This window comes from Maniola jurtina, chromosome 26 (genome assembly GCF_905333055.1).
Source record: "Maniola jurtina chromosome 26, ilManJurt1.1, whole genome shotgun sequence".
Lineage (NCBI taxonomy): Eukaryota > Metazoa > Arthropoda > Insecta > Lepidoptera > Nymphalidae > Maniola > Maniola jurtina.
In genome coordinates, this window is record NC_060054.1 from 5,448,680 (window position 1) to 5,464,350 (window position 15,671).

General features: G+C 36.9%; 2 protein-coding genes across 3 annotated transcripts in view; both read left to right on the top strand.

Moving 5' to 3' along the window:
• Window positions 1–15,671, top strand: part of LOC123878575 (protein ANTAGONIST OF LIKE HETEROCHROMATIN PROTEIN 1-like) — a 151,832-nt gene that overhangs the window by 97,587 nt on the left and 38,574 nt on the right. The window lies entirely within an intron of this gene.
• LOC123878568 lies at window positions 159–5,974 on the top strand. Of its 2 annotated transcripts, none has more exons than XM_045925842.1 (2): window positions 159–228; window positions 2,177–5,974. In XM_045925842.1, the coding sequence occupies exons 1-2, from the start codon at window positions 159–161 to the stop codon at window positions 4,951–4,953; spliced, it is 2,847 nt and encodes a 948-aa protein (XP_045781798.1). In that variant the 3' UTR covers window positions 4,954–5,974. The 2 variants fall into 2 exon arrangements, with proteins under 2 accessions (XP_045781798.1, XP_045781797.1); XM_045925841.1 differs by lacking the exon at window positions 159–228 and adding an exon at window positions 548–1,099 and having other exon boundaries at window positions 1,170–5,974.

Below are 15,671 nucleotides of genomic sequence, written 5' to 3' on the forward strand. Positions count from 1 at the left end.
GTTCGAGATAGCGCTGTCAACTGAACAAGCACGCGCGTGCACCCGCTAGCGGGCTTCGCGCGTGGACCCGTCCAACGTGATGCGTGATCACGTCGCGTGCATGCGTGCCCCATTGCACGGAAGTATCACGCGACGGGCTCACGAGCGTGTGCACGCGCATGGGCACGCGCGGGTCGTTTTTGTATGGACACGCGAGAGGCACGCTTAACGCAGTTTATACCCTAATGGGTCATGTCGTAAAAAATATATGGAAACCGACGCAGTGACGACGCAGCGCAGCGCAACGCACTAATGGGGCCTCGCTCTTAGATGTTTGAGAAGTTTTCTATAAGTGTCTTGGCATCCTTGCCTGGTGGGGACACCTAAAGCATTCACTAAAAATGCCAAATCTTGCATGAAAGTACTGTTTTTGACGGTGAGAGATTTTAATGTTTAAACTATTCTTCCTTTTTCCTTCCCATTTTCGGTTCCTCAAATATGGTCTCCAGATTTGAAAGTATTGTTAGATGACTTTTGTTATCATAATGCTTTGTCTAAATTAATTAAAGGTTTTTTGAGAACTTTTCCTACCAGCCGATAGATGGCGTTAGTTGAATATTACTTCACGCTAAAATGTAAGGCTATAGGAGCCATATGTTGAGATAATCATATTTGTGTTTTGAGCAACAAGAGTAGTAAAGTAGCAGCAATACAAGAGTAGTGAAATAGTGTATTAATTAGCAATAAAGGTGTAAATCAAAAGTGCAGTGATGTTTAAATTGTGTGCCCTATAGAATAACAACAGTGAGTAACAAATGCATTAAACATATGGTGCCGAAACCCGGGAATAAACTGTAAGTAATAGAACTTAAGTTAATATCAGTGAAAAAAGACTTAGTGCAAATCGTGTTGAAAAAAGACTTAGTAAAAATCGTGTTGAAAAAGACTTAGTAAAAATCGTGTTGAAAAAGACTTAGAAAAATAACGCCTGTGAAATAACTTAGAAAATTTCGTCTGTGAAATAACTTAGAAAAATTACATCTGTGAAAAAACTTAGAAAAATTTCGTATGTGAAAAAACTTAAACTAAATTTCGCTTCAAAAGGACTTAGAAAAAAACGGTCGTGTAAACACATAGAAAAATTTCGATTTAAATTAACTTTGAACATTTACTTGTGAATAAACTTAGAGAACTTTTTAATCATTTGTGGACTTAGTCTCTGAACATAATAGTGACTTCGTTTTTAGAACTTAAATGAACTTTGAAGCTACTAACTGGACAATTTAGTAATGTTTGCACTATCAAGTTTTAAGTATTTTGGACATTTTTAAATTATTTCTGTGATACAACTGGACTTTATTTTTGTTGAACTTTAGTATTGTGTTAACTTAGTGCTTTAAAAAATTACAAATAAAAATGAATCCGCTAATACTTGTTCAAGAAGATCGTTTTGAAAACTTAATGAAGGCTGATAAAAATTACAAAAAGACACCTAAAGAGAGACAAACTAAGGGTTACAGTGAATCTAGATTAGAATCCTTAGAAACATTGTGGAGCGAATTTAAGTTGGATCATCGACAAATAGTGGCGCAGGCTACTAAAGACACAAGAAAAGATTTAGCATATTTTACAGAAGATTTATATGAGCAATTTGAAGAACTTTACACTACCTACAAATCATTGTTAAAAAATAAACTCGAGCAATTTAAGCCTACAAAACACACTGAAACTGTTTCAATATCTAACTCTGGATCATGTTCAGCGCGTGATGAAGTACATTTACCTTTGATTAAACTACCCTCATTTAGTGGAAAATATAATGAATGGCAATCTTTTCATGATTTATTTGATAGTTTAATTCACAACAACAGCAAGTTAAAGAGTGTTCAAAAACTTCATTACTTGAAGAGTTGCTTAAGTGGAGAACCTGAAGTTTTATTGCGCGACTTAACTATCACTGATGCAAACTATGAGGAGGCGTGGTTGCTATTAAAAAGGCGATACGACAACAAGAGATTCAATTGCAACGCTGTTCTTAAATCATTATTTTCCATTAAACAAACGAGTCATGAGTCGGCTAGTGCACTTAAACTTATTCTTGATACAACATTGAGCTGTCTGAAACAATTGAAGAACTTGGGTATTAAAGTCACATCTTGGGATTCAATTTTGATATACTTAGTGGTTTCTAAATTAGATGTTGAATCTCATAAGCAGTGGGAAATCCAAATGAGCCATTTAGCACCTGATGAAATGCCCACGTGGAGTCAACTTGCTGAGTTTTTAGAAGCTAGATTCCGAGCGCTAGAAATGATTGATACTAATAAGGCCAAACATCCAGTTCAGAGTAACCAAGCATCAAAACCCAAATCATTTCATACCACACTTGACAATCAGAATAAGAAAGAGCCAGTTTGTGCACTATGCGAAGAAAATCATCACCTTTACGCTTGTAAGAAATTTGGTGTGCAACAACCAAAGGAAAGACAAGACTTCGTACAAGCCAAGGGACTTTGTTTTAACTGCTTGGCTCCATTTCATTCAGTGAAAAATTGTAGGCTGGCAAAATCTTGTCAAAAATGCGGGCGAAAACACCACACATTATTGCACTTCAACAAAGAGGCCAGAGACCAAGAAGGTTTTCTGAGTACTACTGAGAACTTACACCTTGACACTAACAATTCTGAGAAACATGCGCAATCATCAACTTCGTTGGGAACTGAGACGAGAATCATATCTAACTTTGCGAAAGAGAAACTACAACCTAACGAAGTCCTACTGGCCACCGCGCTTGTTAAAACTAGAGCAAAGAACGGCTGTGAGCACCACATTAGAGCTCTTTTAGATCAGGGCTCACAGGCGTCATTCATCACGGAAGCTACAATTCAACTGCTTGGACTTAAGCGCTCACCGGTCAATGCGTGGGTGTCAGGTCTAGGGCCTGGTGGAACGAGAGTTAAGTACATGGTTTCTCTCCATGTCGAATCACGCCAGAACCCAGAAAAATCAATCCAAGTAGATGCATATGTGCTGAGATCATTTTCGTGGGTACTTCCGTCGAGTAATCTTACATCACCTGACTGTCTAGAATTTGGAGATTTAGTTCTAGCTGATCCAGGCTACGCAACTTCAAGTAAAATTGATCTTTTGCTTGGAGCTGAAGTGTACAGTAAAATATTAACTGAGGGCATGATCAAACATCCAAAAGGTAACTTAATTGCACAAAATACCATTTTTGGATGGACAATATCAGGAGAAGTGTCGAATGATACAAATGCACACAGTAAAAGAGTAGTTAACATGCACCTCAAAATAAGAGTAGAAAACAAACGTAAACAATTTCCGAAGATTGGGACAGAACTTAATAATAATTATCACAAGAATCTAATTAGAGAAGAAATTAAATCAGGAAACTTATCAACGGCTATGAGTGCTAACGATGGGCGGTACGTTGTACTGCCGTTAGAGAAAGAAACACCTGATTATGAAGAAAAACAGTTCAAGGCTTTAAAGAGATCTCATTCTATAGAAAGAAAACTAAAGAAAAATTCCAATTACTATGAAGAAGATCAAAAAATTCAGGAAGAAGATATCACTTTAAATTCAAATATAGAACTCATAGAAAATAATAAAGAGACAAAAGATTCTGCAGCAGAAATTGTCCATCAACACGCTGAAATAAGGGAAGACAAAATGTACGATCAAGTGAAAGTACATGAAAGAGATACAAAATATCAGCGTTTACTCTGGAAACATAATTCTTTTCAGCCAGTTCAGCACTACAAATTACTAACTTCAAAATTTGCAACAGTTGGTGAACCTTATCTAGATAAAAGGTATTCGGAACAAATAACTAAAGACGAAGAACATAATTTTGCAATCGCTGTAGAAAAGGGTTTGGAAATTAAATTTAACGTTGACAATCTTATGGCTACTCATGGATCTAGAGAAGAAGTTGTAGAAGGAGTTATTTACATAGAAATGAGTAAGCTATTAAGAGTATTAGAAAATCACTTCCAAAAGTTACATGCAGTAAATTTAGAATGGGATGATACAATAATAACGAAAGAGCAAGTTAGAATGAAGATTTTTAAGATTCTGAGAAAAATTCAACTGATAGATAGTTTTAGCCGAGAACTGCATGCTTCAAATGATACATCTAAATCAGCTCATGCCACTGGAGACCAAATTCACATGAGTTCGATTACCGCCAACATAAAGGTCACATCAATACAAAAGAAATTAACTACTGTAAGATTAAAACTTTGTGATAGATTTCTGGTTGCAAAATTAATATACGAGTTGGTCCGAATTTTAAACGTATTCAAATATTATGATCTTCACGTTTGGAGTGACTCGGGTGTGATATTAACATGGCTGAAAGGTTTGCCAAATTATTGCACGAATTTCATGAACAACCGAGTCTCTGAAATCATCAACATAATCGAATACAAACAACGAACGAAAGATCATATAATTTATCCTAACAAACCAGACGTCTCCACACACAAAGCAGAGAAAACATCCAAGAATTTAGCTGAAGCTGAAACGAGAAAAGAAACAGAGAACGAATTACTATCAACTAAAATCTTAATACTACCAAGAGAGTTATTTACACTAACTAAAAAGAAAAAAGAAAAGAGAAATAAACTAAAAGTTCCTATAACTATTGATGAAATGAAGATTTCGCTACCAAATTACTTGAAAAAGTCGGAAGAAATAGAAGTTTACGAAGGCTTGAATAAGATCCTAAAACGAGGATATGTACGAAAGAAAAGTACAATCTACCCTCTTCACTCTTTCATAGATGAAAAAACACTTTTGAGAGCTACTAAATCAATAACATTCCTAAAGGTACGCTACGACAAGAGACATCTTATCAAGTTGATAGTAGAGGATACTCATGAAAAAACATTGCATAACAAACCTCAAATGATACTGGATCTGTCACATGAGAAATATTGGTTTATATAGAACACAAAGATTCATCAGAGAAGCTGAAGAAAAGAATATTATCACTAGCATACAATGATTTAAAATTTATTTTACAAAATAAAATAAAAAATGTGCAATTGTTTAAAAATTCAGAGTTTAATCAAATCAGAATTGTGCCATCTTATCTAAATTACTTCAAAATGTTATGTATCCTTATAGTTGTCATGATGGGCGGCAGCCACCTCATCAGTAACATTGTTAGTTGAGTTGTATTTTATCATAACATTTCGCGAGATTAATCTAAATCTGTGTTCAATCTCTTTGTTTTTGATTGTTAGCTTTAATTAGTTGTAATTTTCAACACATTGTTTGTTAACAAGTTAAATTTTAGTTAGTCATTTAGTTTGTGCTTTGTTTGCAACGTCACAATGTACTGAGTTGTCAAATCAATTTACTTTATTTAATTGTTCAGTTCACTTATACCTGGTTGTATTTTGCTTTGCAGACAATGTTAAACTTAATTGATTTTATGTCGTTTCTCAATCTAAATACGTCATTCATTGTGTACTTACTAACTAACAATATCACTTTGTTTTTAGTATCAATTTCAGTGTCATTATAGTGCTAAGCGAACTTAGATAATGTGATAGATTTCACTTGTCTTAATCGTTAAATCACCTTAGTTGAGTAAACAACTTAACATTTGAATTGTCAATACATTTTCTTTGAGTCGTAAATCACTTAAATGTTAATTGATTATTTAAAGGACAAGTCCTTGATGGGCGGTATGTCTAAATTAATTAAAGGTTTTTTGAGAACTTTTCCTACCAGCCGATAGATGGCGTTAGTTGAATATTACTTCACGCTAAAATGTAAGGCTATAGGAGCCATATGTTGAGATAATCATATTTGTGTTTTGAGCAACAAGAGTAGTAAAGTAGCAGCAATACAAGAGTAGTGAAATAGTGTATTAATTAGCAATAAAGGTGTAAATCAAAAGTGCAGTGATGTTTAAATTGTGTGCCCTATAGAATAACAACAGTGAGTAACAAATGCATTAAACAGCTTTGAACTGCTTTATCAGAAACTTTTAGTTCCTGTTACATGGACAAAACAGCACAGGCTTAATCTGAATGCTGTAAATATTGGCCACCGCGAAGTAACAAACATGTTCGCCACATTAATAGTAACTTCTTTTTGAGATTGTGCTATGGATGAGGCTTGTGTCCCAAGGTTGACTTAGATGTTTGAGAAGTTTTCTACAAGTGTCTAGGCATCCTTGCCTGGTGGGGACACCTAAAGCATTCACTAAAAATGCCAAATCTTGCATGAAAGTACTGTTTTTGACGGTGAGAGATTTTAATGTTTAAACTATTCTTCCTTTTTCCTTCCCATTTTCGGTTCCTCAAATATGGTCTCCAGATTGGAAAGTATTGTTAGATGACTTTTGTTATCATAATGCTTTGAACTGCTTTATCAGAAACTTTTAGTTCCTGTTACATGGACAAACCAGCACAGGCTTAATCTGAATGCTGTAAATATTGGCCACCGCGAAGTAACAAACATGTTCGCCACATTAATAGTAACTTCTTTATGAGATTGTGCTATGGATGAGGCTTGTGTCCCAAGGTTGACTTAGATGTTTGAGAAGTTTTCTACAAGTGTCTAGGCATCCTTGCCTGGTGGGGACACCTAAAGCATTCACTAAAAATGCCAAATCTTGCATGAAAGTACTGTTTTTGACGGTGAGAGATTTTAATGTTTAAACTATTCTTCCTTTTTCCTTCCCATTTTCGGTTCCTCAAATATGGTCTCCAGATTGGAAAGTATTGTTAGATGACTTTTGTTATCATAATGCTTTGAACTGCTTTATCAGAAACTTTTAGTTCCTGTTACATGGACAAACCAGCACAGGCTTAATCTGAATGCTGTAAATATTGGCCACCGCGAAGTAACAAACATGTTCGCCACATTAATAGTAACTTCTTTATGAGATTGTGCTATGGATGAGGCTTGTGTCCCAAGGTTGACTTAGATGTTTGAGAAGTTTTCTACAAGTGTCTAGGCATCCTTGCCTGGTGGGGACACCTAAAGCATTCACTAAAAATGCCAAATCTTGCATGAAAGTACTGTTTTTGACGGTGAGAGATTTTAATGTTTAAACTATTCTTCCTTTTTCCTTCCCATTTTCGGTTCCTCAAATATGGTCTCCAGATTGGAAAGTATTGTTAGATGACTTTTGTTATCATAATGCTTTGAACTGCTTTATCAGAAACTTTAAGTTCGTGTTACATGGACAATAATAATATTTAAAAAAACATATTCATTTCACAAGTGGTCATTGATTAGTGATCCGATGTCGGCTGTTTGCTCCCTGTTGTTGGGACAACTCACCAATGCGCTTCCCTATTAAGGCATCTTTGTCATTTCGTCTATGTGTTAAAAACTATGGTACCGGTATATTCAGCTGGTGTTGGTTTCGCTTCCACTATCGCTGAAAGAACGACGGTGCAAAGAAAAAACAACAGAGACTTCGAATCAATGATCAAAAATGTTTGATCAAAAATCCTGAAACTAAGAATGAGATGATTGAAGAAAACTTTGAGGTTCTATCATTCTAACGTGCGTTTTCCAATAATTTTCCTAAAATCTCAACAGTGTAATTTCCAGCTTCTTTCGTGCTGCTCCCATGAGTGATCCTGTTGGCGTCTTCTCGTGCTGTTATCTTTTTTTTCTAATTCTTTCCTTATTTCATTTATGGAGTCGTCTTTTATTTGTTTTTATTTCCAACTCCTAGATAAAGCGAAGTTAAGCGTTTCAGTTTGCGTTATTTTCTCTGGACCATACTAATTCTTTCCTTATTTCATTTATGGAGTCGTCTTTTATTTTTTTTTATTTCCAACTCCTAGATAAAGCGAAGTTAAGCGTTTCAGTTTGCGTTATTTTCTCTGGACCATACTAATTCTTTCCTTATTTCATTTATGGAGTCGTCTTGAGTTTATTTTATTTGCAACTCCTAGATAAAGCGAAGTTAAGCGTTTCAGTTTGCGTTATTTTCTCTGGACCATACTAGTTCTTTTCTTATTTCATTTATGGAGTCGTCTTGAGATTATTTTATTTGCAACTCCTAGATAAAGCGAAGTTAAGCGTTTCAGTTTGCGTTATTTTCTCTGGACATACGTCCTACACGTTCCAGCTTACAACGCAATTACCACACAACGTACTTTAGGAGAGACGGCTTGGTAGAACCCCCATCTAAAACACTATCCAGAGTTACTTTATGTTGCTGATTACCGTCACGACTAGAAGTGTACATTTCCAAGTCACTCCTACAAATGGAAAAGCGTAAATCGCAGATATTCAAACAACACTCAATAATGTTCTGTATGTTGTAGAAAAGCTGCAGATCTTCTACAATTGAATTATCGCCTCGTTTAACACGAAAGGGACTCCCTTTACTTTTCTTCACTAGCTAGCAATGTATTCTAACTCTTTACATTTACCTCCCACTCAAGAAAGCGAAAAAGTTAAGCCATTCGAACGACTTAACAAGGCCAAAAGTCATCGTTTCTGAAACGCGACCAAGCAACACTTTATGAAAGCGATGATCAGGTCTAATTGCGTAAGTATCAAGAAAATCCATTCTTGGATTGGGTGTCAAAGTAGCGGCATATGCCCTGCATTCACGAAATAACGCGTAATCCGTACGTATTTTGTATTTATTAATAATCTCAACCCAATAGCTTTCAGCCCATCTCATATTATACTCCGTTAACACCGATTGTGCAATACGGATGACTCCGGTCTCTGAAGGAATAAATCCACCTCTAGAAGAGCGTCCATTTCGGCGACGTGACTGCACACACTCGCAGCCCCATTCGCTTTCCACTTGGCTCGGGCGACAGCAGACCGAGCGGTCGCATAGTAGTCGTGGTTCTTAGTACGTGTTTCTTAAGATCTTCAGGGCTGAATATAAGATGACATAGATGATTATGATTCATATCTTCTCCTAATGACTCCAAGAGTCTTAAATGTTTTTCTATTTCATTGAACGTCTTTCGACATGACGCTATCGTTGAGTCAGATGTTTCCGCTTTCGGTAATGCTGAATAATGTGCATAAACTACACTCGCGAGCAAAATTATGGAATCACCTGCATGTGATATGCTACGAGCGATCATAGGAACTAAATGGCTGGTAAAAATCAATGAAAAAATCCTACCAAAGGGGCGGTTGGAATGCAATTGTATCCAAACGTCACCGGCAAAGTTTCCACACCCCGGGTTCAGCTGTCAGCACAAGATAGGGTTCCTGTTTTTTTCGTAGAAAACGGATTTGAATGTCATGTGTCATATTCCTTCCTATATGGAGCTCAATTTTATAAAAGTTCAAAGTTTCTTTGGGTAGTGTATTGGGTACTCAGTAGAAGGATCTCAATTTAATGTTAAAGGCATGCCATAAAATTAAAAATGCTTAATTAGAGCACGTACCACTTTGGGGGTGGATCTGTTAGTAATTTTTAAAGCTTGTTCTATTTTACTAAAGCATCAAGGGTTAAGGAGTATTTTCCTTCTATGGGAAACCATCCATCCAATCCATGAAGACTTCTTCGAAGGGATTAGTTTGAATTTGAGTAAGCTGAACACAGATTTAAAAAAAAAGTAGTATCACATTCGGCGCTAAACATAGTGTTTATTATAGATCAAATGATTTGATAATGCAGACTTGACAATTTCTTTTTCAAATATTTTTGTATTTGCCTGCCATTAATTGAATATGCTTCGGTGGAAGTGATAAAGGTTTTTTAACAGCCCACCATTCTCTTAATTTTATGTGTGATCTTCATTGGGTTCATCAATTCTCAAACACTTTTCACAATATTTACATTCATTGCTTTTTCAAATGCTTGAGGCTACATATCCACCTAACATAGACAATAGAATGTGAGCTCACCCAGCATTTTTCTGGTTCAGACCTGGAGACTTAGAATTTAACGCCTTGAATTTTTTTTTTAATCCGCCCAAAGATCCCTTTCTGTTTTTATGTCATGAATAAAATTTCTTAACACTCCTGCATCAGTATAGTTTTTTCAACGCGTTGTTCCAAACCCCTAAATGAGTTGAATTCAAGGACAAAGCATTAGATAATTCGCCTCTAGTATGACCAGCACAGTTCAGGCTGTCAAACAAATCGTTTATGATAAGATAAAGTTAATACAAAAATTTCACCCACCCATACCAAAGCAAACGATGAGTCAAAAGTAGATCTTGGATAGAATCAGGCGTTACTTTGCGGAAGTTCATGTTTAGCAAGAAACAGTTAAAAATTATTTTGCTATAATCCGCCAACAGAAAAAATCTGTATGGTCAAACATGCAGTTACAAGCTAAGCACCCTGCTGCTTTCAGGGTGTAGGAAAGTGGAATAAAGGAAGGCACCGCGTAATTTAATTAATTTGTATTTGTTTTTAACTGGCGCAACCACTGTGTAAAAGGCTTGTATAGCGTCATCGATCCCGGAAAACTGACGCTACACGCTGTTTTCAGTATTTATTTATTTATTTTACTAGGCAACCAAAAAAAAATACAATATTTTACAATTCTAACCTAATTCTTCAATCACAACATTTAGCTCTTATTACAACCCTAGAGTAATAGAGGCTGTACGGAACTTAAGGAGATAAAGGGAGAGAAAACGGGAACAATGTTTGATATGCGAAACTCAATTCTAACCAGTAATTATCCATTTTTAGTAAATTAATTTACTGTAGTTTCTTCATTTGGCTTTTGCCGTATGCGTGAAAGTAAGGATAGTTTTCCTCAAATGCAACACGAAGGGTAATACAGAATTCTTTCATCGTCTATGCTGGCATCATTTCAGTTTGCGGCCGAGGAATACCTACATTTTGTGATCTACTCGTAGGAGTTTCTTCATCAGGATTTTCCTTTGTGCGAGAAAGTAGGCATAGTCTATGCCCCTCAAATGCAAGAAAAGAAAATATTAAGTCTAATATTTTCTACAATTTCTAAATTTTACATGCTTAAAAATAAATAAACCTACATACACTTTACATAAATACATACTTTTACCAGGCGGAGGATTACACCCCGGCAGGGGAGACCAAACGGCCGGGGGTCAGGGCGACAGGTTGAGAAATCGGCGAACTATCCTAGCCGAGTCTAGCAAGACCGCTTTTGCATCTTGGCTTTGAGCGAGGCTGAGTGGGATCAACCCATTCGCAGATATTACGATTGGGATGATTTCAGTGGACTCCACATGCCACATGTCGGAAACCTCGTGAGCCAGATCGAGATACTTGCGTTTTTTGTCCGTCTTAGCTCTCACGAGGCCTATGTCCTACTTACAAGAAATACCCAATGACGCTGGAGGATCTGGCCGCATTTTTCTGGTGTGCCATAATAGCTCGTGGCTTCATATTTTTGAATAATATTCCGAAAATAGGTGTTTCTCTAATGACGAAAAAGGTTTTTTCGCTCAGATGAATACTCATTTTTAACTTTCATTCGTTTGTTTGGATTATAATATAGCTTGATATTATTCGTACTATTTAAAATATTGGCCATTTGCGCCAAAACTTTGGTTTTTGCCTGGCTGCACCGAAGCCGGCACAGTAACACGGCCCGTTAAATAAAATTAAATTACCTATTACACCCTTTGGGTCGGGGGTTAAAAAGTACATAATTTAAGAATCGTTCCATTGACTTATCTTATAGTTATTGTTATTGGAAGACACTTTGTTCTTGTTTTCTGTGCGTTTGCGCATGATTGAATAAAAGTCATCCGTAAGGGATGCCTCTGTTAATTTTTACAAATTCCACCCTTATCTGCTTTTGCTCGGTAGTTATTCGGCTGCGTGATGTTTCCCAAAACATAAGTAATAATATGATATGTATTGAAAAATCAACTGAATGGAGGTATATACGTAGATACTTAGACGATTTATTTGTAAAAAGAAATGGCGGCGCGGGAGTCGAGTCTAACTACTTTAGTAATCAGACTTCGCAAAAATACAAAAAGGGGTTGTGGACTGTAGGGTAGGGCTTGAACTGCTCGAAGGGACTTGGGCAAGATGAAAAGAATCGGCATACCTGGATGTCCAGCTATTATAGTACCCCGCACTGCGTCTCGTCCGGGACTGATGCTTCTACTTCCTCCACCCTTGGTCTCCTTCCTTGGCACTGTTTACGATGCACGAACAGTTCACATATAATTTAAGGTTTTAATATTGCGTTTGTCTCGACGGTTTTCTTTCTTCGCCATGTTGGATCAACTTGTGCGCGGGAGCGGAGGGTGGCTTCATGTTGCGATTCGTGGACTTTTGGGACGGCTAATGCCATCTTTCGGAAAGGTGCGGTATCGCCGATACAGGATGGGTTTATGTCAAGGGAAAGGGGTTTTGGTAATTCGAGCAGTTTTATTTTAGAAAATATAGATTGTCGCGCGACCAGAAATCTTGAACCTTCTTTATTGTTTTTAACAGTATAATAATGTTGCTCCGTGAGTGAAGGAAGTCACAGCCGAAGGGCCCAAAAAAACTGTGTACTTTATTACTTTAATTAAATATAAAAAATTAAAACTAATTACAATTATAATTTGGTCTATAGTTACGCGATGTAGCTAATAGAATTTTGAAACTATCGCTACGCGATGTAGATGATAGAATGATTTTAATTTTATTACAGTTTTTAAGGTAAACTAGAATTTAGGTCGCGGTTGCGAAACTGCTGACTTCGCCGCTCGTGTCTTGGGGCTGCATCATGGGTCAGCGCTATACGTAGAGCTGTGCGATATAATTCGTGTTACTTCATAGACATTTTTTTTTTGGCTTGTTTATTGTCTGTACTTTGCCCCACCCCTTCCAAGGTAGATAAAGTTCGACTCGTTTTCGTTTTTTTACTAGCCAGCTCTGGAAATGGTTTTTGTTGGTTTATAATCTGAACATAAATGAATTTACTTATGTGATGCTGTTACCTAGTTAAAACATTTTTATATGTTTTCACTTGGCAATACTTTCTTGGACATCCATTATTTAACTTTCATTCGTTTGTTTGGATTATAATATAGCTTGATATTATTCGTACTATTTAAAATATTGGCCATTTGCGCCAAAACTTTGGTTTTTGCCTGGCTGCACCGAAGCCGGCACAGTAACACGGCCCGTTAAATAAAATTAAATTACCTATTACACCCTTTGGGTCGGGGGTTAAAAAGTACATATACTTAAGAATCGTTCCATTGACTTATCTTATAGTTATTGTTATTGGAAGACACTTTGTTCTTGTTTTCTGTGCGTTTGCGCATGATTGAATAAAAGTCATCCGTAAGGGATGCCTCTGTTAATTTTTACAAATTCCACCCTTATCTGCTTTTGCTCGGTAGTTATTCGGCTGCGTGATGTTTCCCAAAACATAAGTAATAATATGTTATGTATTGAAAAGATCAACTGAATGGAGATAGACATACATACTCAGACGATTTATTTGTAAAAAGAAATGGCGGCGCGGGAGTCGAGTCTAACTACTTTAGTAATCAGACTTCGCAAAAATTCAAAAAGGGGTTGTGGACTGTAGGGTAGGGCTTGAACTGCTCGAAGGGACTTGGGCAAGATGAAAAGAATCGGCATACCTGGATGTCCAGCTATTATAGTACCCCGCGCTGCGTCTCGTCCGGGACTGATGCTTCTACTTCCTCCACCCTTGGTCTCCTTCCTTGGCACTGTTTACGATGCACGAACAGTTCACATATAATTTAAGGTTTTAATATTGCGTTTGTCTCGACGGTTTTCTTTCTTCGCCATGTTGGATCCACTTGTACGCGGGAGCGGGGGGTGGCTTCATGTTGCGATTCGTAGACTTTTGGGATGGCTAATGCCATCTTTCGGAAAGGTGCGGTATCGCCGATACAGGATGGGTTTATGTCAAGGGAAAAGGGGTGTTGGTAATTCGAGCAGTTTTATTTTAGAAAATATGGATTGTCGCGTGACCAGAAATCTTGAACCTTCTTTATTGTTTTTAAAAGTATAATAATGTTGCTCCGTGAGTGAAGGAAGTCACAGCCGAAGGGCCCAAAAAAACTGTGTACTTTATTACTTTAATTAAATATAAAAAATTAAAACTAATTACAATTATAATTTGGTCTATAGTTACGCGATGTAGCTAATAGAATTTTGAAACTATCGCTACGCGATGTAGATGATAGAATGATTTTAATTTTATTACAGTTTTTAAGGTAAACTAGAATTTAGGTCGCGGTTGCGAAACTGCTGACTTCGCCGCTCGTGTCTTGGGGCTGCATCATGGGTCAGCGCTATACGTAGAGCTGTGCGATATAATTCGTGTTACTTCATAGACATTTTTTTTTTTGGCTTGTTTATTGTCTGTACTTGGCCCCACCCCTTCCAAGGTAGATAAAGTTCGACTCGTTTTCGTTTTTTTACTAGCCAGCTCTGGAAATGGTTTTTGTTGGTTTATAATCTGAACATAAATGAATTTACTTATGTGATGCTGTTACCTAGTTAAAACATTTTTATATGTTTTCACTTGGCAATACTTTCTTGGACATCCATTATTTAACTTTCATTCGTTTGTTTGGATTATAATATAGCTTGATATTATTCGTACTATTTAAAATATTGGCCATTTGCGCCAAAACTTTGGTTTTTCCTGGCTGCACCGAAGCCGGCACAGTAACACGGCCCGTTAAATAAAATTAAATTACCTATTACACCCTTTGGGTCGGGGGTTAAAAAGTACATATACTTAAGAATCGTTCCATTGACTTATCTTATAGTTATTGTTATTGGAAGACACTTTGTTCTTGTTTTCTGTGCGTTTGCGCATGATTGAATAAAAGTCATCCGTAAGGGATGCCTCTGTTAATTTTTACAAATTCCACCCTTATCTGCTTTTGCTCGGTAGTTATTCGGCTGCGTGATGTTTCCCAAAACATAAGTAATAATATGTTATGTATTGAAAAGATCAACTGAATGGAGATAGACATACATACTCAGACGATTTATTTGTAAAAAGAAATGGCGGCGCGGGAGTCGAGTCTAACTACTTTAGTAATCAGACTTCGCAAAAATTCAAAAAGGGGTTGTGGACTGTAGGGTAGGGCTTGAACTGCTCGAAGGGACTTGGGCAAGATGAAAAGAATCGGCATACCTGGATGTCCAGCTATTATAGTACCCCGCGCTGCGTCTCGTCCGGGACTGATGCTTCTACTTCCTCCACCCTTGGTCTCCTTCGTTGGCACTGTTTACGATGCACGAACAGTTCACATATAATTTAAGGTTTTAATATTGCGTTTGTCTCGACGGTTTTCTTTCTTCGCCATGTTGGATCCACTTGTACGCGGGAGCGGGGGGTGGCTTCATGTTGCGATTCGTAGACTTTTGGGACGGCTAATGCCATCTTTCGGAAAGGTGCGGTATCGCCGATACAGGATGGGTTTATGTCAAGGGAAAAGGGGTGTTGGTAATTCGAGCAGTTTTATTTTAGAAAATATGGATTGTCGCGTGACCAGAAATCTTGAACCTTCTTTATTGTTTTTAAAAGTATAATAATGTTGCTCCGTGAGTGAAGGAAGTCACAGGCGAAGGGCCCAAAAAAACTGTGTACTTTATTACTTTAATTAAATATAAAAAATTAAAACTAATTACAATTATAATTTGGTCTATAGTTACGCGATGTAGCTAATAGAATTTTGAAACTATCGCTACGCGATGTAGATGATAGA

Bases quoted from the DNA above. Each gene is read 5' to 3' on its own strand.
- LOC123878568 (XM_045925841.1), top strand. From the start codon at position 1,396: ATGAATCCGCTAATACTTGTTCAAGAAGATCGTTTTGAAAACTTAATG.